The 23,911-nt window shown below is 45.3% G+C and overlaps 1 protein-coding gene across 6 annotated transcripts in view; it reads right to left on the bottom strand.

Moving 5' to 3' along the window:
* REEP1 (receptor accessory protein 1) overlaps nucleotides 1–23,911 on the bottom strand; it is a 75,427-nt gene that overhangs the window by 20,812 nt on the left and 30,704 nt on the right. For 3 of the 6 annotated variants that reach the window (XM_051798628.1, XM_051798632.1, XM_051798633.1), the window contains exons 4-7: nucleotides 22,630–22,750; nucleotides 20,926–21,039; nucleotides 14,023–14,073; nucleotides 7,952–8,120 (exon numbers count right to left, since the gene is read on the bottom strand). In XM_051798628.1, the coding sequence (XP_051654588.1) occupies nucleotides 7,952–8,120; nucleotides 14,023–14,073; nucleotides 20,926–21,039; nucleotides 22,630–22,750 (455 nt within the window). Of the gene's footprint in view, nucleotides 1–7,951; nucleotides 8,121–14,022; nucleotides 14,074–20,919; nucleotides 21,040–22,629; nucleotides 22,751–23,911 lie in introns of all 6 variants that reach the window. The other 3 variants (XM_051798631.1, XM_051798634.1, XM_051798630.1) reach the window with 2 other exon arrangements.

Here is a 23,911-nt window from a genome sequence, read left to right on the forward strand (position 1 = left end):
TCTTGGTGGAATTGCCATAAGAGTGAAAACAACCAAGGGAATTGCACTGCACCCTTCAGTGCAAATTCAGGTGATTCATAGCTGTTCATGAAAGTGTGAACTTTACAACTTCATCTTGTGGACACCTTATGTTCCAGGAAACAGCCTAGAAATAATTTCCAGTTGGAGCCTTTCAATTTAATGCTCACACTGGCATCAGTGACTCCATATAAAAAAAGTTTTTGAAGAAGAAAAAGGGTTGAGCCCTGTGTGATTTTTTTGTTATGATTATACTGCACTGTAGACACTGAAAGTTTTTCCATAGTTTCACAGTCATTTTAAACCAGCACAAACCAGAGCTGCTGTTGAGAAGAGACATCCCACTGCACCTCACACTCTGGCCTCCACCTTCCTTGTCCCTTTACTGATGTCTGAGCTGCTGCTCTCTCCTGGCTTGAGGATCTGACCCAGGTCAAGAGCAACCTGGAAGCAAGGAACAGCATTTAACTTGAACCAGCTCCCTGACTGGGGCCAATATGTAAAAATAAAATTTGAACGTGTCCACAGGAAAGGCCAGTATGGGCCAAAAGCAAACAGATGGGTCACACCCTTTCAGTATGAAACTGCTGCCTCACACTGGCTGGATGCTACTGTGAAACTATGGGCTTCCTCAACCAATCTTATGAGATCTGCTGTGGGTTCAGCCTCTGATTTTAGACAGAAGGGAGTTGATCACAGTTTTATGACAGTTCATTCTGTGAGAGCTCAGACAAGACATGCATAGGGGTTGTTCTCACACACCTTTCTGGTTTGTGCTGATTGAACTAACCAGACTCGTCCTGACTGTTGATGTTCCCCCACCTTTGTTCTGTCCTGAAAAGCCTTTGGTTCTTCAGTGCAAAATCAAGAAACAGCCTTGACTGTCTCCTGCTCAGAGGAATGGAGAGTGTCAGAAAGCACACTGCCCGTTTCTGCTTCAAAATCATTCCAGGTGAGAATGATCTCAGCCTGGGGAGAGCTTAAGCAGAAAGGATACTCGGTCTGGGCAATACAGAGGGTGGTTCCATTGCTTGTGATCCTCTGGCCCAGGCAGCATCAGCTCTGGACACTGATGGTCCTGTGATGCAACGCAAATTAAGGCAATCCTGTAAGATTAAGAAATGCAAAAGCCCCTCACTGTTAATAAGGACATGTCTTGTCTGTGATTGTTACTGGACATTCGCCAGAACAACAGAATTGCCTTGAAAAATACATGGAAATATTGTTCTGGAGTTTCCAGTTTTCCATAACAATGAGTAGCCACATGACATTTACAGTCTCCAAAGGAAAGGGGCAGTTCTGCCTGTGGAAAAAGCACAGGTTGGAACAGGCACTGAAGCTAAAATATCACATTCTATCATCAGGGTGCCAGGACACTAAGTCAAGAAATGCTGAACTAAGAGCAAAGCAAAGATCAGATGAAGAGGTGGTGGGCCTGCTGCGTGGAGGGAGGGGATCATTGTGTTTCCTTGGTGTGTGTCAAAGGAAGGTGTGCACACACTTCCCGGGAGCAGTGGTGATGACTCATGGAATGTACTTTTGGGGGGGTCAGCAGCCACTTCCAAATCATGGCAAAAGCAGCCTCTGCCCCTTCGTGTCATCCAGGTGTGATGAGGAGGAGAAGGGTCTTTCTGTGGGATGGGTGTGAATACACCTGGAGTAGCTGGAGCCCGCTATGTGCTGAGCAGATCCACACCTGTGGAAGAACTATCCTCACAGCAGGACTGCTCAATGTACAGGCAGCACTGCAAGGCACCAAAGACAGCAAAAGGTAAAGGTAAAAAAAAGCAGGAAAAGGCAGAGGAAAAGGAACAATTCCCCTTGTCTCAAAGGCAGCTCTTGCATATTTTATTTCTTGGCCTCACAAGACACTCTTCAGCAGGCAAAAATAAACCTACTGCTGTGTCTGCATGAGGTTGTTACTGAGTGTCAAGCTCTTCACATGGTACTTTGTTTCAAGAGATTCACACAGTCACAAATCCGTCTAAACCAGCACCATTCACATTATAAAAATAACAACAATGGAAATGAAACAAGCCGAGCAGTTATTTATTGCAGAGTGCAGCATGGTCCTGCTGCCAGCTTTTGGCCAAAGCCCACCCATGTCAGCAGAGCCTTTTCACATGTTTTGGTGGGCTTGGAAACACGCCCAAGAGATGTGGAACCAGAACCTGAACTGCTCCTGATGCTCACAGGAGGACTGGGGGGTTACACATCAACAGACCTGAGTTTCAGCAGCCTTCTCTGTGCAGGGAAGACAACAGACCTCTCTCTGTCCCCCATCTTTCCAACTCACTTTCTTTCAGATATCACATCTGCTCTTAAACACAGTCATGCAACAGGACTGGAACCAGCAACACCAAATTCCACACCAGATCTGGCTGTGTTTCCATGTCTCAGGAAATGGGACCCATCTAAACTCCTGTAACCTCATTCTAAGGAGCCCTCTCTTGTTTTTACCTCATTACTCTAAGGGAGGGTGTGCTTCCACACACCATTTGTTCAGCAGCAAAGCTGGCTTGAGGAGCTTCCAGCTCCTGGCCTCTTGATCTTATGTCTCCCAAAACATCTTGGAGGCTCCCAATAAGGCAGATTAGCAAATTGGCCTGAGCTAAAAATAATCCCTCAAAAATAGTACAAGAAGTACTTTTAATCTGGATCAAACTCAGGATTTCTTCCTCAGTTCACAGCTCTCTACTACTGGACAGCTTGACTGGCCAGAGCTGGGCTGTTCCTACACCTTAACACAAGGCTGCTGTTCTCTCTCTGATGTGACTGTCCCTGATGTGACTGTTGAGAAAATTGAGCCTTTTACATCCCTGACAGACATATCAAAACATAACAAAAGGGAGTTATACAAGCAGCCTCTTATGCAATTTGTGTTTGTACCCTCCCACCAAACACTGTGACTCCTGTAGGAATGAGTGATGCTCACACACACTCCTGGGCACAGGAATGCCAGTCCCAAAGCAAAAAGGGTTACAACTGCTGCAGCAGTGCTTGGCTTTTCCACCTGTAAGGTTGGCTGTGGTCTAGCAATGCCCCTTCCTTAGGAAAATCCCATGTGCAGCAACACTCCTCAACACATTCAGTCAAAATAACATTTTTGGGTTCCTGTTCCTGCCACAGTTACTGATCAGTTGTAAATTCAGGCAGTGACCTTGAGAGCTGCACTTGTAGATGTTGGAAAACATCCTTATCACCAAGAGATCACAGAATCACAGCATGGTGTGGGTTGGAAGGGACCTTAAAGATCATCTAGCTCCACCTCCCTGCCATGGGCAGGGACACCTTCCACTACACCAGGTTGCTCGAAGCCTCATCCAAGCTGGCTTTGGACACTTCCAGGGATACTGGGCATCAGGTGCAACCTGAAGCCCCTCCGATAATACAATGATAAATATAGTAATAACAATAATAACATAAGATCCAAAGAAACCTTCTTCAGCCCAAAAGAGTGCCTGAAGAAAGGGACCACCACAGCACAAAGCCACCACTTCCAGGTGGCGACCCAAGTGGGGTCAGCTCTCAGCATCCTACATGACAGGTCCCATATGATGACAGGGTTTTAGCTTTTATTGGCTGATTTAGTTAACATGCATTTTTATGTTGAGACATCGTTGTTCCAGCTATACCTGAATTCTAACCATAAGCATCTCCACAGCCTTGAGGAGTTTCAGAGCTCTGATTAAAAAGGGTTGGTGGTTTCCACTTGCTTTTCCTTCCCGAGTGCTTCATCTCAAAATTCCATAATAGCAGGGGCTGTTACCCCTTAGAAATTGAGCTATGCTGTCTTGTCAGTCAAAGAAAACACACTGGGTAAGAACAGAGCTCTGTGTTCTTCATTATAACCATAACCTTTAACTCAAGCCCTCAGCTAATTCTCTTAATTAGTGTGGTCACAAAGAGATCAACGAGCAGGCACAATTCTAGCTGGCAGCAGCCAAGGACAATTAACATAAGCCTTCTTTGAATCATATAAAACTTTAGTTTTTGTTTGGGGAATCATTAATCTCCTATTTTAAGGTTTCTCTTGGCAACACTGGGAATAAAACACTCGCAAAAGGCAAGGACGTTTCCTTTTTTGTCGGATTTTTTTTTAATGCTGCTAACATAATTTGTGGATTTGCCGTGGAAGTAGGACAGAAGGAAAAAGAGGGAAACACTTCTAACCAGCAAAAAACCCTCAAAAAAAAATCTAAGTCAGCTTTGGGTGCCAGGTTGCTGATGTAAGAGGTAATTGAGCATCAGGAGAACAGAGGTGCAGCACAGGTTCTGTTATTCTTAGGACAAGTTGGTTATTTAAACTGTGAACTGATACAGTGAGTGGTGAGTGAAAACTTCTCCTTATCAACACTAATTGGCAGAAACTGCAGATAAAATGCCCTATTTCTGGAATGCACTACTGATATCCTGCTCCTGGGTAACTACAGTGCATGGATGGAACTCCTGCTGGCAGTCGGTCACAACTGGTGTTCCCCAGGGCTTGGTACTGGGGCCAGTTCTGTTTAGGATCTTTATTCATGACCTGGACAAGGAGACCAAGTCAGTTTGCAGATGACACCAAGCTGGGTGGCAGTGTTGGTCTGCTGGGCAGCAGGAAGGCTCTGCAGAGGGATCTGGACAGGCTGGATTGATGGGTTGAGGCCAACGGACTGAGGTTCAAAAAGGTCAAGTGCTGTGTCCTGCACTTGGGTCACAACAACGCCCTGCAGCACTACAGGCTGGGGGAAGAGGGGCTGGAGCAGCTGAGGGAGCTGGGGGTGGGGGATCAGTCTCTTCTCCCAGGGTACGAGCAAAAAGAAACCAAGAGAAGAGAAAAGGGAGCAGCAGTTTTGCCTGTTCCCAGGGGCATGTAGCTCATTTTTGTTTAACGTGAGAAAGAACTTCTTTATGTTTAGGGTGGCAGAGCACTGGAACAGGCTGTCAAGGGCGGTTGTGGAGTCTCCCTCTCTGGAGACATTGAAAACTCACCTGGATGTGCTCCTGTGTAACCTGCTTTAGGTGACCCTGCCTTTATCATAGAATCATAGACTGGTTTGGGTTGGAAGGCACCTTAAATATCACCTCATTCGAAACCCCTGCCATGGGCAGGGACCCTTCCAAGTACAGGAAAGCCACATAAATCTTGTAAGGTATTGACCTTAAAATACACAAATATCTACCATCACATGGCTTTCAAGACCTGGTCATGGAAAATACAATTCCTTCTCTTTTACAAACCAAGGAGCAAAGATACCAGTGTCATACCAGTGTTTTGCAATACAGCAGGTTGTGGACTGTGTCCTAACTCAGTCTTGCATCCTAACCACCACACTGTTTCTGCAGACACAGGATCTGCTCCTTCAAGCCTTCCCCAAAAGTCTCCATAAAGCAGGATTTCTACTCTGAGTAAGGCTGCAATGCCTGCAGCCCCAGACAGGCTCTCCATTCATGTTTCTAAAGTTGATTTTTGTATCACAGCTACTGCTGCTGGGCTTTCCAACAGCTGGTTAGAAAGACCTTTTACAAGAAAGGTGACGTCTTTGGTTGAGTCACCCTCATGTCAAACACACAGTCTGGGGTATTTTCGCTGACTCCATCTGATGTCAGACTGACTATGTCCCACTGTCTCTAAAGCAGGAAAAAAAGAGGAGTCTAATGTTTCTGTGAGGGAGTGGGGACTGCTGACAGGAACATCTGTGGCATCTGAAGGCTTTGAGACAGGAGAAAGAGCTGTGTGGCAGCTGTTCTGTAGCGACAGCTCATGCACACACTCATATATGTATATGTTACACATATATATAGCACACTTAATAGGCAGAGACAAATTCTGTCTGCCCCTTGCTTATGTGCAACTCTCCAACTAAACAAATATGAAAGGTGCAGTGATAGAACTGTGTCTGGGCTTGGTGTGCCTAGAGCAGTGTCATCTCACACGAACACCGCCCTCAAGATGTGACAGTTTGGCTGACAGATCACATTCTTACACACACACACAATAGTTGTGACTCTGATCAATTCACCCCTCTGGACATTCTGACTATGCACAAAATTGTATCTATGAAACAGCAGAAGGACTGGAGAGATCAGGACCACATCTTTGACTTAATACGATTCAAAGTGAGAGCAAAGCTGGAGTCTTCCACACAGCACGATACTACCACCTGCAAGTGGTGTCTGTCCCTATCTTTGCAGGTAGAGAATTAGGGAACTCAATGAAATCACTAAGTGAGATGGGACAGATGGAGGTCTCAGAAGATTTTGCAAATTTGTGCAGTTTTCATTAGAAGAAAAAAAATCAAAATCTCGAATTACTTGGATCCCGAATTTGTGATCAACATTAGGCTCAGTTTGAAAAGTTCATGAACAATTTTTCAGAGATTCATTCTGAGAGATCCTTGTACAGTGTTGATATGAAACCAGACCAAAATAAAGTACTTTTGTGTGTTGAGACAAGGGTTTGTGGCCAGGTGAGCCGACCAGGTGAGCTGTCTTAAGAGCAAAACTACAAAGGCTGTTCTACACAACATGGAACTAAGATAACTAAATTATGCTTTCTTTATGACACCAGTTATTTTGTTCTAAATATGTGACTCTTCTAAGAGTTTTATATTCTGTGTGTGAACACTTTATTTTTGGATTCATTACTTCAAGAGAAGTGCATACGAGACCTTACAATAAAGATGAGAATAAAACCACTGGGCAACAACATTAGCTATTTCAATTTACCTGTAAAGAAAATCTATTCAACAGATAATATTAAAAAAAAATAAGAGAAGTCTGTGAGCTATAATTCTCAGAATTTGCAGAGGGCTTGATGGATACTCTTTAAGAAGGATAAGACAAGACATTTCTAATACGTTCCAAAACTAAAGCAAACTAGAAGGGGCAGCAACTACATGGACTTGAATGTTTGCACAGACCTCAACACACACAAGCTGAAACTGCTGAATTGCCAACATATGTTTCACAAGCTACCAAGTGCAACTTTCCATGGCTTCTCATCACAGCAGTCAAGTTGTGGGATCTTTGGTGGTGTGTGGGAATCCCAGAAGCCATCTGGAACCACCTGCTTGAGATCACCCTCCATGCCTCAACTTTTGAGATCTAATCTGCAAAGCTATCTCCAATTAAATGTTTTGGATTTGGACTCACAAAGATTTCTTTAACCAAGCTTGAAATATTCTTTTATAACTTAATCCTCAGGAATGGATCTTATTCACACCATGATGTTTCTTCCCTTTGTTCTTTCGGAATTTGAAAACAAACCATTGTCCCTCAGAGACACATTTTTTCCATACCAGTGCTTATGTAGTCAGCCTTCGTATCATAAAGAGTTGTCAGATCTTGGTCTCTGCTCCTAGGAGTGCTTTATATGGGTTTTATTTCTCAGTAGGCTTCATCACTGATAAAATTTCTGGAACCACAACTGTTCAGTGTTGGAACAGCTACTGTACAGCTTAGGAGGAGTATAAGTGGGCCTCATTCAAACCAGATATCCATTAGAACTCACATTTATGTTTAGATGACATAGGGCAGAGAGACTGTATCACCATATGGGGTCTCTGATGATAATAATGACCTTGTCCACTACTGTACGTTGTTATCCCTTCTTTTTGCACTTCCATTAGCCCCTCTCATGGAAAGCCCAGCACACCTTGCAGCCCCCAGACCAGAGCCCAACTTTCCAGCTCAGTTTGCAAGGACTGAGTCTGGCTCCCTTGCATGCCCAAGTCCCATCTCTGGTACCAGCCAGGAATAGCAACCATCAAATGATGATCCTGTTTTGCCTCTTATGTTCCAAGAGACTCGACAGCATGTCTGTGTCCTGTGAATTTTGGTATGTGCTGCCTGCAGTGTCTGTTTCTGTCTGTTCCTGCCAACAGCATGACCTCATTGAACGGTGTGATATTCCAGACAACACAACACTGAAAATAACACTGGCACTTACCTGAGCTGCCAGTGCCTTCTGATGCACTTCTGGATGGTTTTGGGAGGCTCTGTTTGCTACTTGTCCGTACGGTGACCGAGGCAGGAACAGTGCTGCTGCTGTCTCCGCGGATCGTCGACAGATCCTGCATGCTAAAGCTCCGTAGTCTCTCAGACAGGGCTCCCTGTCCCTGGTTGAACAAGCAAGTAAATAACACAGAGTTAGACCCAACAGTGTACTTTGAGCCTTTTTTCTCCCTTCCTCATTGAAATCCATCAGAACAATAGGAAGAGAAAAAAACTGCCCTGTCCAGTAACCTAGAGAGGACAAAAAATGAGTTGTTAAAAGCATCATTTCCCTCTCTTTGCTCTTCCTTTTGGAGTGATTCTGTGGTGAGTACCTCTGAATCTTCAGTGCAGTCATTTGGTCTTAGAGCAGCCTTGGCCATGTGCAAAGGAGCAGGATGTTGATGTATCTTTCTAGCAGGTACTTTTCTCTATCAGAATCTGAGTCAAAGAGCTGCTTTGCTTCAGAATCACAATGAAATGGCCTGTATCAAAATTACTCCCTTTTAAAGTTAAACATCTCTCTAATGGTATTCACCCAGCTGTTCTCAGCCATACACAATATTTTCAGAGCACAGAAAATTTGAAATTTTAAAGCAATAAAAAGATATTGTTATATTGCAAAGAAATATTCCAGTGCTTTTTTTCTACGCAGCTTAAGGAAGAAGTAAAGTAGCACAATATTTTTCTTTCTTTTTATACTAGTTCTCAACCAGGCAACAAACATATTCCTTGGTGAAAGGAATGTAACTATCCTTTGTAAAGGATAGGATGGTTAGAAGACATCTTTCATTAAAACTACATCCCATCAAAAAGCTGACTTTAAGTATTCTGTGACCCTCATACTACACCGCTGCCATAAAGTAGGAACACCAGAAAATTCAATCCATACAGAATCATAGAATTGTTAAGGTTATAAAAGGCCTTTAAGCTACCTCAAAAGACATTCAGAATACAAATCGCTTAACTAATAAAAAATATATTTAGGTTTTAACAAGTTGTTGAGGGAGGAGGATCTGAAAGATACCTCATGGTATATAGTCTTGAAAAAAAATACTGAAATTACCACATAGAGCCTGATTCTAAGGCACACAGAAAGGACTCATCCTGACCATCTACAGTCAAAGGCAAAACTGGACACATTCCTTGCTAAAGCTGTTAGGCAACACTATCTGTCCCCTATTGCACTGGCACTGATCCACTGGGAAGGCAATACATTAATTTACCTATTGACTTACCAACACCCCTTCAGAAATTTCACATGTGCAGTAATGGAAAATCAGTGCCTCTATCCCATATAAATTCCTTAGCACCTTACTTCTAGGGAGCATAAGTAAAGACACCAGGTGCTTACAACTACAGCCACTGGGACAGTTTGCACTTTCTACGTTCAAGGAAACTGGCAGACCAGTAATCTCCCAACTTTTCAGCCTGAAGCTTTTTGTACAAGAAAAATGTACAAAATTTCTTCTCACCTCCACAGCATATCAGTTTAACCACATCCACCTCCTGGACTACAGAGCTTTTCTGCATCGGCCAGAAGCAACCAGCACACAAGGAGAACTTCCTCAGTGCTGTCCCAAAGCATCAGCAGTAGACTTTTTAATTAATTTTACTGAACCTGTGGTTTCCTAAGATCTCTCTGTGTATGCTGTGTTTGGCAGCATTTCACAGAATCACAGAATGCTGTGGCTTGGAAGGGACGTTAATCTAGTTCCAACTGCTCTGCCATGGGCAGGGACACATTCCACTAGGCCAGGTTGCTCAGGGCTCCATCCAGCCTGGCCTTGCACACTTCCAGAGATGAGATTTTGCATTTTGCTTTCCTGCAGACTGTTACAGAGAAGCAGTAGACTTGCTTTGCTCTTTCTCATTTAGCCTATTTTGCTTTTGAAAGTGTTTTAAATGGATGGGGCTTCTTTGCTTGTATAGCAAGACATTTTATGTTGCTGATTTTATATGTTTGGCAGTGGAGTCCTGAAAACTTATGTTTTGTTAAATTGTCACCTCTGCCATCTCATTCTCCAACCTGCCATATGATTTCATACCTGAATTTTGGCTAGTCCTGCCAGTGGCTGAGCTACTCCTGGGATATGTTCTCACTCCAAGAGGAATCTCAAGGTAATCCTCTTAGGCCAGTGTAAGGTACATTTACCCTTCAAATGAAGTTTCCTTGCATGGCTGCTCAGCTGGGTGCGATCTCAGCTGCCCAGAGCTCAGGGCAGTTCTGGATGGGTTTTGGAGCTTGCACTGGATTTCTACACAGCCACTCTATTCTCAGTGACTGATTTAAAGCCAACACAACACATCCTACCTCTGCAGTCTGATGACTTGCCCAGTGAGGGCAAGCTGAGAGCAACCAGATCACTAAATAATATTCCGCTGTTGCAGAATGGCTGGGCCAGCAAAGCCAGGGGGTTAGCAACTGATGAGCTGCTGTAACCTGAGTGCTACATTCCTCCTGCACCCCCAGCTCAAGTGTCAGCAGTACTCAAGCTTTTAACCTCCTCCAGCTGCTCTGCTCAGCCAGCTAACCCAAATTCCACTTCATTCCAGATTTATGTATGTGGACATGAGTCAGGTTAGAGACCTGGCAGGGAAGATGACACCAACACACCCTTTTGCATGGAAAATGAAGAAGATATGTTAATATTCTTGCATTGCAACTTGTGATATAGCGGCACATAATCATCAAAGGCTCCAGAGAGAGCTTTGAAGCAAGGGTCTGATACGTGCCTGTCATCTGTGGGTCCGTTATATCAGCATACAATACACAACCAGGCCTTGAGCACACACTCACAGCACCTCTGCTAAACAACTTCACCTTCCTCCAAGAAAAAAAAAATTAAAATAGTATTTTCTTAATTTTTGCTTTAATTTAACCTGAGTTTCTAACAGCAAAAATAAAATCTGTTGCTCACCACACAGATAATAGCAAAATACTACTGTTACTGTTTCAACCATTCCACAAAACAGTTTATCCAAATCTCAGCAGTGGCAGGAACAGCAAACGACTGGGCTGAGTGAGGGCACTGAACAGCTGTGAAAACCTGCAGGTTTCCCTTTCATTTAATTTTTTTCCAATTTCTGCACCTTCAGTATTTTTAGGGATAGACTTGATTTAATTGCTCCTAGGGCACAATGTAACACTCACAATTCTCTCCCAGTTACCACATTTTTACCTGACCCAAAATAGAAACATAACAGTAATTACCACAGAATCAGGATGGTTTCAAGGTGAAATGGAAAATGTTCTTACCAACCTTAATTTCCCTGTCAGATAAACAGCTGCTGTATATGAAATCACAAACATTTGAAAAGCCAGCACTGTGAGGGTTTGCATTGCTGCAGCTATATGTTTTAGAAATAAAGACTTTATCCAACCGTAACACTTATTATTCCACAATAAGACTTATCATTTGTTAGCAAAAGGAAAAAACAACTTAATAGCTTTATTTCAGAACAGCACAGATTTAGCACAGCACACGTCTCGGGCCATGTTTCATTAAAACAATCACGTGGAAGATGAAGAGCAGCTGTTTGGGGGATTTTTGTTTACTGTCTTGGCCGTGATCATGCCAGTGTTCTTCCAACTGCTACAAACATGAGAGGTATCCCAGCAATTTCAGTACAGTGTGTCTGCACAGAGAGAGGATCCAGGTCCTGAAGCTATGCCTAGGCTGCAGGCCACAGTCATGTTTGCAGCATGTCCACACATATCCAGGCTAGTTTTGTCCAGGAAAGTGTGACAGCAGCAATATCATGACAGTAGCTGTGTCAACAGCAAAATGTTATTATACAGCCTTTGAAAATGGGGACTGGGAGGGCTGTGGGACTATGGATGACACCATCTCCCTCTCTCCCCTCACTGAACACCAACTACCCTGTCAGGATGACTGTGCTGGCAGTGTGGGACCTGTGTTTTGGGGACTTTAGAGGATACAAGCATGATGAGGTGCTGGAAGACCCAGCTTTCATCTCCCAGAGCACAAGACTCCCTGCCTAGACTCAACTTCTACCTCACCCAGCACAAGACTCCCTGCCTAGACTCAACTTCTACCTCACCCAGCTTCTCCTAGGACTGTCCCCATGGCACTTCTGATTTTGTAGACAGTGAGTTTGCTAGATCATGAGGCTCTGGTGACCACAAGTCAGAAGAGGTTCTCTGTTCTTTCCAAATTCATCTGATCTTCTTGCCCATAGGGATGTTTGCCCCATAAGAGAAGATACAGCTCAAACTGAAAGCAGAGCTCTTCAGGCTTCCTTTGCCTTTTCTTCCCCCAGGATCTTCCAACCTCACAAGGTCCACATAGGGACAGTGCTCTTTCTCTCAGGGCCAGAGCTCGGTGCTAGTGGAATAGGATAAAAGACAAATACTAGAAAGGGCACAGTAATATCACTCCCCAGTCACTGCTATCACTTGGTATCAACCTTATTTAGATGCATAACACCACCAGTGGTATTGGGGCATTGCCCATCAAGACATGGACATTTGAGCTGCAGAAGTTCATCTGTGATTCTAAGGGAAGTTAAAGCTCCCATCCCTGTGGCAGAGTAATTAATCTAAAACTAAATTAGGTGCCTGCTTTAGTCAAAATGACAGCTGCAGTACAGACATTCCTTCCTGTCCCAAATCTAGCATGTTCTCTCCTTTTGGATTAAAAGAGTAGGACAGAACACTGAGCTTCTAAAGCCAGCAACCTGAACACTGCCTTCCTCTACACGGTGTAGACATCATCATCATCATCATCAATCATCATCATCTCCAGAAACAAACATCAAGTTCTGTGGGCCCAGAGCACAAACACTGATGTAAACTGTACTTGCCTGGACCAGAAATCTTGATCCTTTCAAACAACTGACACTGCAGAGTGACAAGCACTGTAAAAGGTACTCCATCAGAGAGCTGGAACTGTCTTAATTTCATTACCTCTCTATTGTTACTCTCTGCATTCATACATGAAGTAAAGCTTTTTAGAGGGAGACGCATTTAGGAGTATAGGAAAAACTGTGTTTACATCTAATGAAATTATTCATTATAAATACTCCATATACATAGGTAGCTAAAGCTAAAGTAAATAAATTTAAGCACGTAATTTAAAAATTTGCCATTTATATAACAGTCCCACTAAATATAATCTAAATATAAACATATAACAGTGTCTAGATTTTATCATTCCTTCAGCCTGAAAATATGAAAGAATTCTGTACACATTATTTAGGCTTCATAACACCTCTAATACCTACAAATTCCATTTGGCAGCTGTGGAAACTATGACACAGCATGTTGAATTGAAACAAACCAGGAACCAAAAGCTGCCAAGTCACAAAAGAGAAGCTTTTAATACAATTACTGTTAAAGCAGGATGGCACCTCCTGGCCTTTTGCATCTTAGGATCAGAAGTTAATGGACAAGCAAGGGAACACTAGGGAACACTAAGTCACGCTCAGCACACTTCCAGCACAATACTAAACCTGTTAATGTTCTCCCCTGTTTTTGCTGTAGCTGTGGTTAGTAGTTCTCTTCCACACTAGCAGACATGTCTGCATGCATGTTACAGCCTCCATCCTGCCAATGTCCACTACAAGGTGTAGTTCATGTTCCCAGGATGTCAGTAGGACTGCCCCAACCAGACCTGTAAGAGATCCTGGCCTCACAAGTTCCACTGCAACCCCAACCATCCTCGTAGGGATCAGAGCAGTGGGAGACAGGCTCCCTTCATCCATTAGTGAGAACACGACAGCAAACACAGCAGCTTGGCCAATGCAGCAGCAGCAACCACCTGAGTTAGATGTGTTTTCCCTGCCTGGCTGCTGGACTCTCTCTGATTGCCAGCAGAGGACTTAGAAGGCATTTTGCTGATAAGATCAAGGACAGGCTTTTAAAGCTCAGCACTGCAGGATCTACCCACTGGAAGGGAGGAGACAGCACGTGGCCTCAGACCAGCCTCAGCTGAAAACAGTTCAAACTAGTCTAACAGGGAGCAGACATTAGTTAGGGTTTAGTGCAAGCACTCAGCAGATTACCTGCCCTTTTTTCTGGTCCAAATAGAAGGGTAAATGAAGTAGCTGAGAGACCTAGCAAGGAAAAAAAGAGAGCCATTGTGGCAACACACATAAAAGCTTTGAGAATAAGGTCTATTTGAAGCATAAGTAATCAAGGTGAGACATGAGCATGACACTGGGCACCATGTGCAGGGACTCACATACACATAAAAAGCAGGACACCCACCTGTGGACTACACCTCTAAACACAGGTTCTCCCTTCCTCAGCTTTCCCACAGAGATAGAGAAACCACTCCCTAACCCCAGCTGACAAGGTGTTACCCACTAAGTGTGTTTAAAGAGTAAAGTGGATTATAAACACAATGGGCTGCCACTCCACTCCTTGCACTTGACTGATGCTTCCCACTGGAGAAACCCCAAGTGTCTGGCCTAATGACTAATTTAGACAAGGATTAGCTGAGGGATACATGGCAGTCATTTTAGTCCTGGTGACTGACAGGTCTCTCGAGCAGTAGGGTAACACTGGGGAATTACTCATGGCAGTGAGCAGAAGTTTGCACACAGAAGCTTTATCGTGTCTGGCTGCAGGCAGGCCCCGAGCAAAACCATCAGCACAAGGCCTGAGTGAAGAAGGGAACTGCCTCTGCCACCATATGAACACAAATATCCTACAAGCAACATCCTTATTTATGGCCAGGGCTTGCGTGCCGTGCCTAGTCTGGAACAACTACCTGGTTTGGAGATGCCAGACAGTATTAGAGACTCAAAGGGAAACCAGCTGACGTTAATGTTCATGGTGGAAACTTATTTTCATCCACCCTTTTTGTTTGTGCGGTTCATTTCCTCTCCTGGGAACTGTTTGTTATTGTTTCTCCCAGTCTGGTCTCTCTGTACAAATTTATTGTTTGGTTCTGCTGTCCTGTGCATTCACTGACTGTTGTCTGCTTCTCTGAGACACCAACCAAGGAGCCAAAAAGAAAGGGAAACTGGGAACGGCTACCTGGTTTGTAGCTTTAACAGCATTGGGATTTTATAGGTCTGTGAAAAACAGATTCTTAAGGACTTCAGAATAAAAGATACATCACACCCTGACAAGAATAATTCACTAAATACTGTGATCAGTGGCACACTACCATAAGTTTCAAGAAAGCAATTTGTAGTTCCTCTTTAATGGTGCAACATAGCTCAGCCATGAGATCTTTCATTTTGGATCCCAAATGGAAATCCTTTAAAGGAAGCTGCTTTCAAAAGCAACAAGCTCAGCCCCTCTGAGATAACACTAATGTGTCCCCAAAGGCTTCTCAAACTGTGAACTCTAAATCACTCCTGACTTGTGCAGCTCTTGGCCATGTTACTGACTGGGGCACATGGTGTGACCATCACAGGCACAGTACTAAGTATACTGGTCAGAACTGTGCTCCCATGTGTTCAGTAAACACAGGAACACTCTCCCTCTAAGCAGTTGGATCTAATCATTACAAAGAGGCTTTATCCAGTGTCTTAAAGGAAAGGATGCTCCCCACCCCCTGCCTCCCTCTTTCCCAATTCAAGTAGAAGTGCAGTTCTCCACTGCCATGCCACAAAAGCCAGTGTGTGTCTCCCACTCAAGTTTTTGCTCCAAACTCCCACAGTAAAAAAGTCTCAATTCCCACGGAAAATTAGGGATCTAAATACTGACTTTCAGGCAGTTGCACTAGCTACACCAACCAGATACTAGAAATTAATTAAAAGATGTTGTTTGTCCACAGAGGAAAAAACTTAAATCATCACCAGCATTTCCCTTCCAGTGCCCTGGTTTAAAAAAACCAGCAAATACACTGGGAAACTTCATGCTAAATTTCTTGGGCCCCTAAAGCAGTGGAGCTGCAACCCCTCCAGGGGAAGATGAGGCCCAAAAGTGGAAATAGGAGTGACATGCCGGCCCAGACAGGTGGTTTGTGAAGTGTTGAGGCTGCACCCCAGAGCATTAGCTAAGGAGGAAGATGCACTCAGGGAACCCCTCCTGCCTGTCCGCGTGCCTGCTCCTTTTAACGATACCCGGAGTGACTGCTGGCTCCGGCAGCACCACAAGCCATATTTCCCCACGCATGAAAGGCTCCTGGACTGTTTCTCAGACTTATTAGGCACAAATGGGCTTTTCACTGACACCAGTCATGCGTGTCTGCTCCCTCCACCTCATTTATCTTCTCCTGCCAAGGCACCGCACTCACTGCCAGCGCCACGCTGTGCCCCACTCCCCTGTGCACAGGGCGCACGCAACGGGCCACAGCACCAGCTGCTCTGCACCAGTCCCTGCCCTGCCCACAGAAGGGCAGGAGAAAGGCAGAGGAAGGAACATTGCCAGAAACCCCTGGGTTACACTGATCTGCTGATCTGTTGGCAGTGGGATGTTTTTTGCAGACCTCCTTTGAAAAGCAGAGTTGGGGTTGCAATTTGGGGATGGTCAAGTGGTTGGAATCAGGGTGGGGAAACACACTGTCCTGAGTGGCAGAATTGGTTTGTTCAGCGTGGGGAATAAGGATACATTCAAACAGGATCTTGGAATCCCAGGAGCTTGAAAGAGAGGGTCAGAGAGCTGGGGAAGGGTGTAAAACTGGTGATGGATGGGTTGTAGAGATAGAGTAGGCAATGTCAGGGTTCGGCAAGGAAGGCAAGCAGGGATAGAAGAGTTGGGGACTTGGGACAGGGCAAGGCAGCAGGTTGTAGGAGGCTCAGGGTGACAGGTGGAGGACAAGGAAGTGCTGAGACCATGGTGGCTGCAAGGGAGTACATACAAGTGTGTTGGGGAAGGCTGGTGCTCCCACCAAGGCATCGGCACCTCTCCTCGCTGCGGACGCGTCCCAGCTGCTTACACTGAAACCTGACTGGTGCCAATGAAAATCCCACTTATGCCCAGGATCCATGTGATGGATCCACTGCCTGGCCAGGGCCGTGTAGCTGCCCCACTGCTTGGGCTGTAACAGCTTGCTGCTGCTCCCTTTCCACTGTGGTCCAAAAGCAGGATCCTTTCCTGCTTCTCTCCTCCCCAGAGGTGAGCTGGAAAGATGGTGGCAGCCAGTGCCCAGGGCCCTTTGGGAGTGGGAATGGCTGAACTAGCTGGAAATAATTGAAAACACAAAAAAGAGCAGCAGGATTTACTGCTTGGTCATCTAATCCCACCCCTTAGGACTGACCCACTTGAAGTCACCACATGGGATAGAATCACCAGGCAATGAGGACAGGATTAGAGTCCCAAATGAGATTATGCTCCTTGGTGGGGACATGAGCTGCTGGGGGCAGGGAAAAGATCTCTGCTGAGCCCCTAGCACGGGTAATAAGACCAGATATCCAGTGCTCTGTCTGCTTAGTGAGCATCAAAAATAGACTCTCTGGAGAGAGAGAAAGCCCCCAAGTGAGCCAGCCGGGCAGGCTCGGGGTGCTTGGGACACTGGCAGCTCCTCAGCCTGTAAAATGACCTGGCAGAGGTTTGTGCCAGCATTAGCACAACTGTGGCTTCAAAACAAAACAGAGCTGGGAAAGGGAGTGGGGGGAGGGGGAAGGACAAGCCTGCAGTTGGCTAGCTAAAACCATAGGCTATTTAAGATAGAAAAGGGAAAGGGCCAGAGGACTGGAGATAGGGAAGGTGTGGCTGTGCACAGCTTGCAGCACAGTCTGCAGTAAATATCTAAGTAGCAGCATGTCACACACAAGTGGTAATCAGAGAGCCAGATGCATTGTGCTGCATGAATAAAAATGATAGATAAACAGAATGGATTAAAAAAATATAACAGATAAAAAGAATGAAGAGATGGGCCTTGCCCAAAGATCTTATCATGAAAGACAAAAGATTATGATGGATCCTGTGGGAGCACAAGAAGATCAGTTACCACAGCTCAGACAGAAAGGAGAGGACAGGGCTATCCACAGTGGGAAACTCATGTCCAGGCACAGGAGCTTTTAGATTTAAGCTAATTTACTGAAAACAGGTCTGTACAGAGTACCCCTTCAGCCCAGAAGCTCACTGTGTTTTGCCACTAGAAGATGCTGATTTGCAAAGTCTGAGTCCATTTCTGAATATAAAAGCATCTTTTCCTCATCCATTAATCCAAGTGAAGCAGGAAATAATCCTCACATTCACTTGTTGGTAAAAGCCACGTTTTCCACGGGAGCTGCAGGAGCTCAGTGCTTCTGAATAGATGGTCATCTCTAGAGGTTCCAGTTTTAACACAATCCTTTAAAGGCTGAACCCAAATGAAGGACTCAATTTCCCATCTATACTCAACACTCACCACAGAGTAGGTGGATATCCTTAAATCTTGGCACTGGGAAAGTCATGATAAGCCTCAGAAATAGTATTCTATTTCCTCCCTCCATGGAAACTTCCCCCTGAGGACAGCACTTCAGTCTGGTCTGGCATCTGCCAGCTCAAAGTGTTTTCCTGATAATTAGTCACTTAAACTTCTCTCACGCAGGACGATCTGGCTCTGTTACATCTCCTCAAGTGAGCAAGTAAGGGCGTTGACATCTATTTGACAGCAGCTGAAAACCAGGGCAACAGAAACTGTTCCCACCCATGCCTGTTGTATCACTCCTCTCTGGGAAACAGCTCCCTCCACAGCAGCAGGGACAGCTACGTGGAGACATGTCCACACCTGCCTAATCACATCCTGAATACCTGAGGAACCCCAGCTCAGCACTTCTGTACTGCAACACATCAGGCTGTAACTCACACCAGTCAGTTCTCCCTGCCAGAAAGACAGCACATACCACCTGAGAAGGGCAAGGGACAGAAGTTTCTTTAACCATTCCTGACCATCACACTGTGGAGAGTGTAAATGTATCAAGGGTGTAGTTCCATGAGCAGCACAGTTAATCTGTTTGCTTCCCATGGCCAGGAAGGGATGATCTTGCTTTCCTTTCCTGTGGCCATACTCCTCACAACGTAGCTCCATCCCTTCCCTTACGCTGGCTCAGGCACTTGAGAAATATTTGAGATAATCTGAGGAGGTTCAAAGTGCTGGTGCACACTGGGAGCAGGAGCATTACTCCATTTTGGAGGAGGAGAGCTGTCAAATAGGCTCACCCTCTCTGCTGGGTCTGCACCCTGAGGCACACAGAAACCAGCAACTTGTTGGAGGCCACAAGCCGAAGCAGTGTAGGAAGCCAGGAGTCCTATTTTCCCTCAGACACTCAAGAGTAATTTAAATGTCAAGGCTGAAGGAAATACATGAACACTCCTTGCTTTGGTGTAAAACTCAATCAATCTATTCAATAACAACCTCTTAGTCTTATTAACATGTCATTTTCCCCTCCCCAAAATAGTGTGCAGGAAAGACTCTTCTGGTCCATTTACAGGTTTCAGTGTCTTAACAGTTTTCTCTCCATTTGGGCTGGCAGATGTGCAATATAACAATACCACACAAGTCACAGGGTTGCTTTCTTCCACCACTGAATGGGGAGCTTCATCAACTCATGCAAGACAACAGCTTCCTTATACCATTGAGACTCTTCCCCCTCTTCCCCCTTGCCACTGGAGCCACATTTCAGGGCAGGGAGATTCTTAAGAAAAACACCAGAAAAGCAAAACAGTGGGAAGTAAAATTATGATGCTGACTGTTCATTCCAGTTCCACAGCTGATGAAAACACTGTTGCAGTCCTGGTGGAGAAACAGGTTGGTGCTGTGGGTTTGGGTTACTGTTGAGCTTCTCATATTCAGGAGCTACCCAAACAAGAGCCAGAATTCCATTGGCATTCACATATAGTTTCTCACTGTGTCCTAAAAACAGCTCTAGCACAGAGATTCTGCAGCTCCTTGTAGGAAGGGGCTCAGAGCAAAGGCAGTGCTGCAAAACAGGCATTCCCAGAGCCTATTTATGTCCACAGTGTGACTTCTTCAGGCTTCCATAGCAGCAGCAAAAGTGTTAAGTGCCATGGAGGCATCACACAAATGTGGTTTTATTCAGCATACAATACACAGCTCTGCCTTAGCTCCATGCTTATCCCAGGTTTCAGTCCAGGTTTGGGTTATCTAGCAGCCCCTGGGTCAGCAGAGCCTCCCCACTGAAGAACAACAGTTCAGGAGAAGAACTGTACCAAGCCTGACAACCACAGTCTGCACAGTGCTTGGCAGTGAAAAGGGAGGTAATTTTTGGTTTTGGTTTGTGATCCCACATGAACGTGGCACACCCCTTGGGCTCCCCACTTCTATAATACCTTGCATTCAACAGGCTTTATAGACTTCATGGTATTTGGCCTCCTAAGGATGTATTACGCATTTTTGCAGAAGGAAAGGCCAAAACATACTAAAATGATGTGCCTGGGGTGATATGAAAAGCACTTGGCAGAGCAAAATAATTTCCTTCAACTCCCATTCTCATATTGTTTCTAACACAGTACCCACCTTGCCCATATGTTTCTACTACCCTTTTGCAACAGGTGTTGTAGCCATGTCTTTTATACAAGTCTCACCCCCAAAGATAAGGATATAGTCACTGTGCACATTGACCCTAAGCCATGACAGCCCATGGCCAGAGGGCAGGACCACAAAATGCAGTTATCAAGTCCTGGCAGCTTTTATGCAAGCAAACAAGCAAGAGATGACAGCTATTTTCTGGGTTTGGCTCTAAGCCAGGAACAGAGCACAGGATATAGCCCTTCAGATGAGACCACTCACACAATATCTACCCGTTCCCCAAAAGCAACTAATGCCACTTCCCATTCACTCTTACACAAACATGTCTGCAGACAATTATACACCAGGCATGCTGCGTGTAAGCCTTTTAGCCTTCACGAACTTCAGAATTACACACAAATTATAGGTCACTATACAAAACCAGTGGGAGGATCCCTACGCCCACCACCTCTCCCCCTCCACACTGTGGCTGCTGTGGGCAGTGGATGCAGATGAGATGTGAAGGAGTCACCATCCTGGCCCGCACCTTTACCTTTGAAGCTGCCATGACGGCTGCCGTGGCCGCGACGTTCAGCCCCCGCTTCCCGAAGTGCACGAGGGCATCGTAGCTCCGGTCCTTTGCCTGGATGAGGCAGTCATCGATCTCCTGTCACAGCAGACAGCAAAACAAACAAAAAATAAGCACAAGAAGGGCAAGTTCAGACTATGCTCCCAGCCTTGTGCTCTTGGCAGAGCCAGGTCATCTTTTAGGGAGGAGCAGATACCCTCCATCTCCTCCACCATGGCTGGAGAGAAGTTCACAGTCAGTGTTTGCAAAGAGAAAAGTTTGCAGGGGAACAATAACTCCCACTGCAGGCTTTGGGAACTCTTTATTCTGTGAATGGAAATTTGGGACCCAAAATTGTGATAAACTTGCACAGTGCAACCACCACCACCAAGTCCTGGAAGCAAGAGATCCACCTGGGCAGCATGGACCACGAGCTATTTGAAAACTATGGACTCTAAAGACATATTGGATTGCCCCATAGTTAAAAATAATCATATGATGGCTCTGGGCAGCTGAAGCTGTATTGCCCTGTGTCCAGGACTGGTAGTCTCAGAAGTATCCAAGTCATCTCTGCAATCACAGCAGTGCCCACTTTCAAATGCCCATGGAACTGGTAGGCCCAGAGCTTCTGGACTTTGATGCTGCTCATTATACAGTGAAACAGTCATAGAAGTTCCTTCCCTCTCCCTCCCTCCCTCAAGACACAGGAGTCTGGATGATAACGATGACAATGACTTCAGTACTCAGCTGCTGGATTGATGGGTTAGTGGGGACTGGAGGCTGTGAGGAGTTGTTGGCTGCTCAGTGATTCTCTTCCTATTCCCAGTAACTAAGAGGTGGCAACCCAAAATGCATGAGACTACTTGTGAGAAGAGTGAGCAGAAGTTCACAGGAAGCAGAGAGACAGGGGACTGATCCCCACTGTCCTTCTTGGATAGAACTGAGATACAACTGTTCATGCATTGCCTGTGCCTAAACAGAGCTTTCATTTCCAAAGCTGCCAATGTCGGAAACTCAGTAATTAGCATGTTGATATGTGACCAATAGCTATACCTGGCCCATGTATTCACATGAGCCAAATGGATTTGCCTGACAATGCCCCATTCGCAGCCACAGGAATCTCCTAGGCAGGCAAATGATCCAAGCTGTAATGTCCCCCTCCCATAATTGAGGAAGACATTTTTTTAACCCAGGACCTCAACATATTACATGCCTTACTTCACCATATTATGTCTCCCAGCCAGGCATGTGTTTGCTAAGCCCATTTTAGACTGCCTGGGCTGTTTGTCTCATTACTGCACAATGTTTTAGGCAGAGCTGGGAACAAAGTTGAGTAGTCCTGGCTGCCAGACCCTGTTTCTCTATTTGTCATATCCAGCCACAACACAGTTCTCCAGCTATATTCAGCCAGTACATGCAAAGCAGCTCAGGAGGTATTTTTATCCCCCTCCCTCCCAACTTCAAGTGCACAAAGATGAGTTAATACATGTGAGTGCACTGAACTGATGCCAGGATTTAAAAACACAACAACCATGAAAAACAAAAGCACCAATGAAAAGGAGGTGATCAAATGATGAAGGAAGAGAATCGGCAACTCTCAGTCTTCCAGGAAAATGAGTGATACAGAGACTGGAGTAAACACACTGTAGTTCTGCTCCACCCAGAGAGGACCAAGGCACCTGTGATTACCTTTTCTTTTGAAGATAGCGTTGGATGGACAAATTTCCTGTAGAGGAGGCTGGAGCCTTTTGTGTACGGAGACAGCAGCCAAGCTACAAAAGCTATTTTGAGTTCATAGTAGAATGGAAACCTGGAAGAAAAAGAGCTGTTACTGTCCACTCCCAATTTAACCACTGCCCTTAATTAGAGATGCTCAGCATAGGAAAGGACTGGCCAGTCTAGCTCAGGGCAGCTTTTGCTTACCAAAGACTCCAAAGACCAGAACACGTTCACTCACCTTTGCACACATCTCAACTAAGCATGTGGGTGAATCTTTACTTGGTTATCAGGACCATTATTTAATGGTCTGGAAGAGACTCTAGGTGTGATAAGAGAAGCTTTCTACATGCAAAAAGCACTGGTGTTGCCTTCATAGTATCCCCAGTCATTGTAAGGGAGCAAAGACCAAACCAGCAAATCAACATTTCATTGATATATTTAGGCACATTTCACCTCTCTGCCTTTCTCCTTTTAAGATAACACTTATCTGACTGAAACTGAACTGCAAGAACTTTTGTTGGGCAGATCCACGCTGACTTTTAGGTAGTACAGCAAAATACAGAGGACACTAACTGACAACAGGTCATGCTTTAGCTGTCACAACAAGTCAGGGACACCCTGAGATTAAACTATCCAGACTCTTTCCTGGAGGACAAAGCCCAGAGCTCAAGAGTGGCCAGTGAGCAGCATCCTCATGTGAGCAGGCAGGTTGCTGCCAGCAGTGTAATGAACAATTGTTACCCTTTGTAGGCAGGGACCAGCAAGAGCAGCACAGAGACCTGTGATGGCAGGGGCCCAGCCCAGCTGGACCCAGACAGGCTCCTGCTGTGCTACACAGCACTGTCACTGAGCCAGCCAGGTCTGATCCAGTGGGCCTCTGTGATGCTCCACTCTGAGCATGGATGTGCCAGGTTGGCCTTCCACCTCACTGAGGATCTCTACAGCACACTTGATTTCACAGGCTGGACAAGCCCTCTGTCACAACTCCTGAGAGACCCACATAATACATCCTCCAAAAACCAAAGTTCCAGATGAACAAAGGGGAGGTAGATCTGCATGCAAATTAGATAGACAGTAATGTCTTTTATCTCCTTTTCAAAAGATCTGACATGTTGCCAAGTACCCCCGATTCCCTTTGTCTGGAAGACTCACTGGAGGCATGCAGGAACAGCCTGTAAGTGAGGGCCATGCTCTGCAGTTAAATTTTTATCCTCAAGTCTAATTGATCTCACTGTTTTCCACTAGAAAGGCC

Source organism: Manacus candei, unplaced genomic scaffold (genome assembly GCF_025592945.1).
Source record: "Manacus candei isolate 608988 ecotype Guabito, Panama unplaced genomic scaffold, ASM2559294v1 h1tg000048l, whole genome shotgun sequence".
Taxonomy (NCBI): Eukaryota; Metazoa; Chordata; class Aves; order Passeriformes; family Pipridae; genus Manacus; species Manacus candei.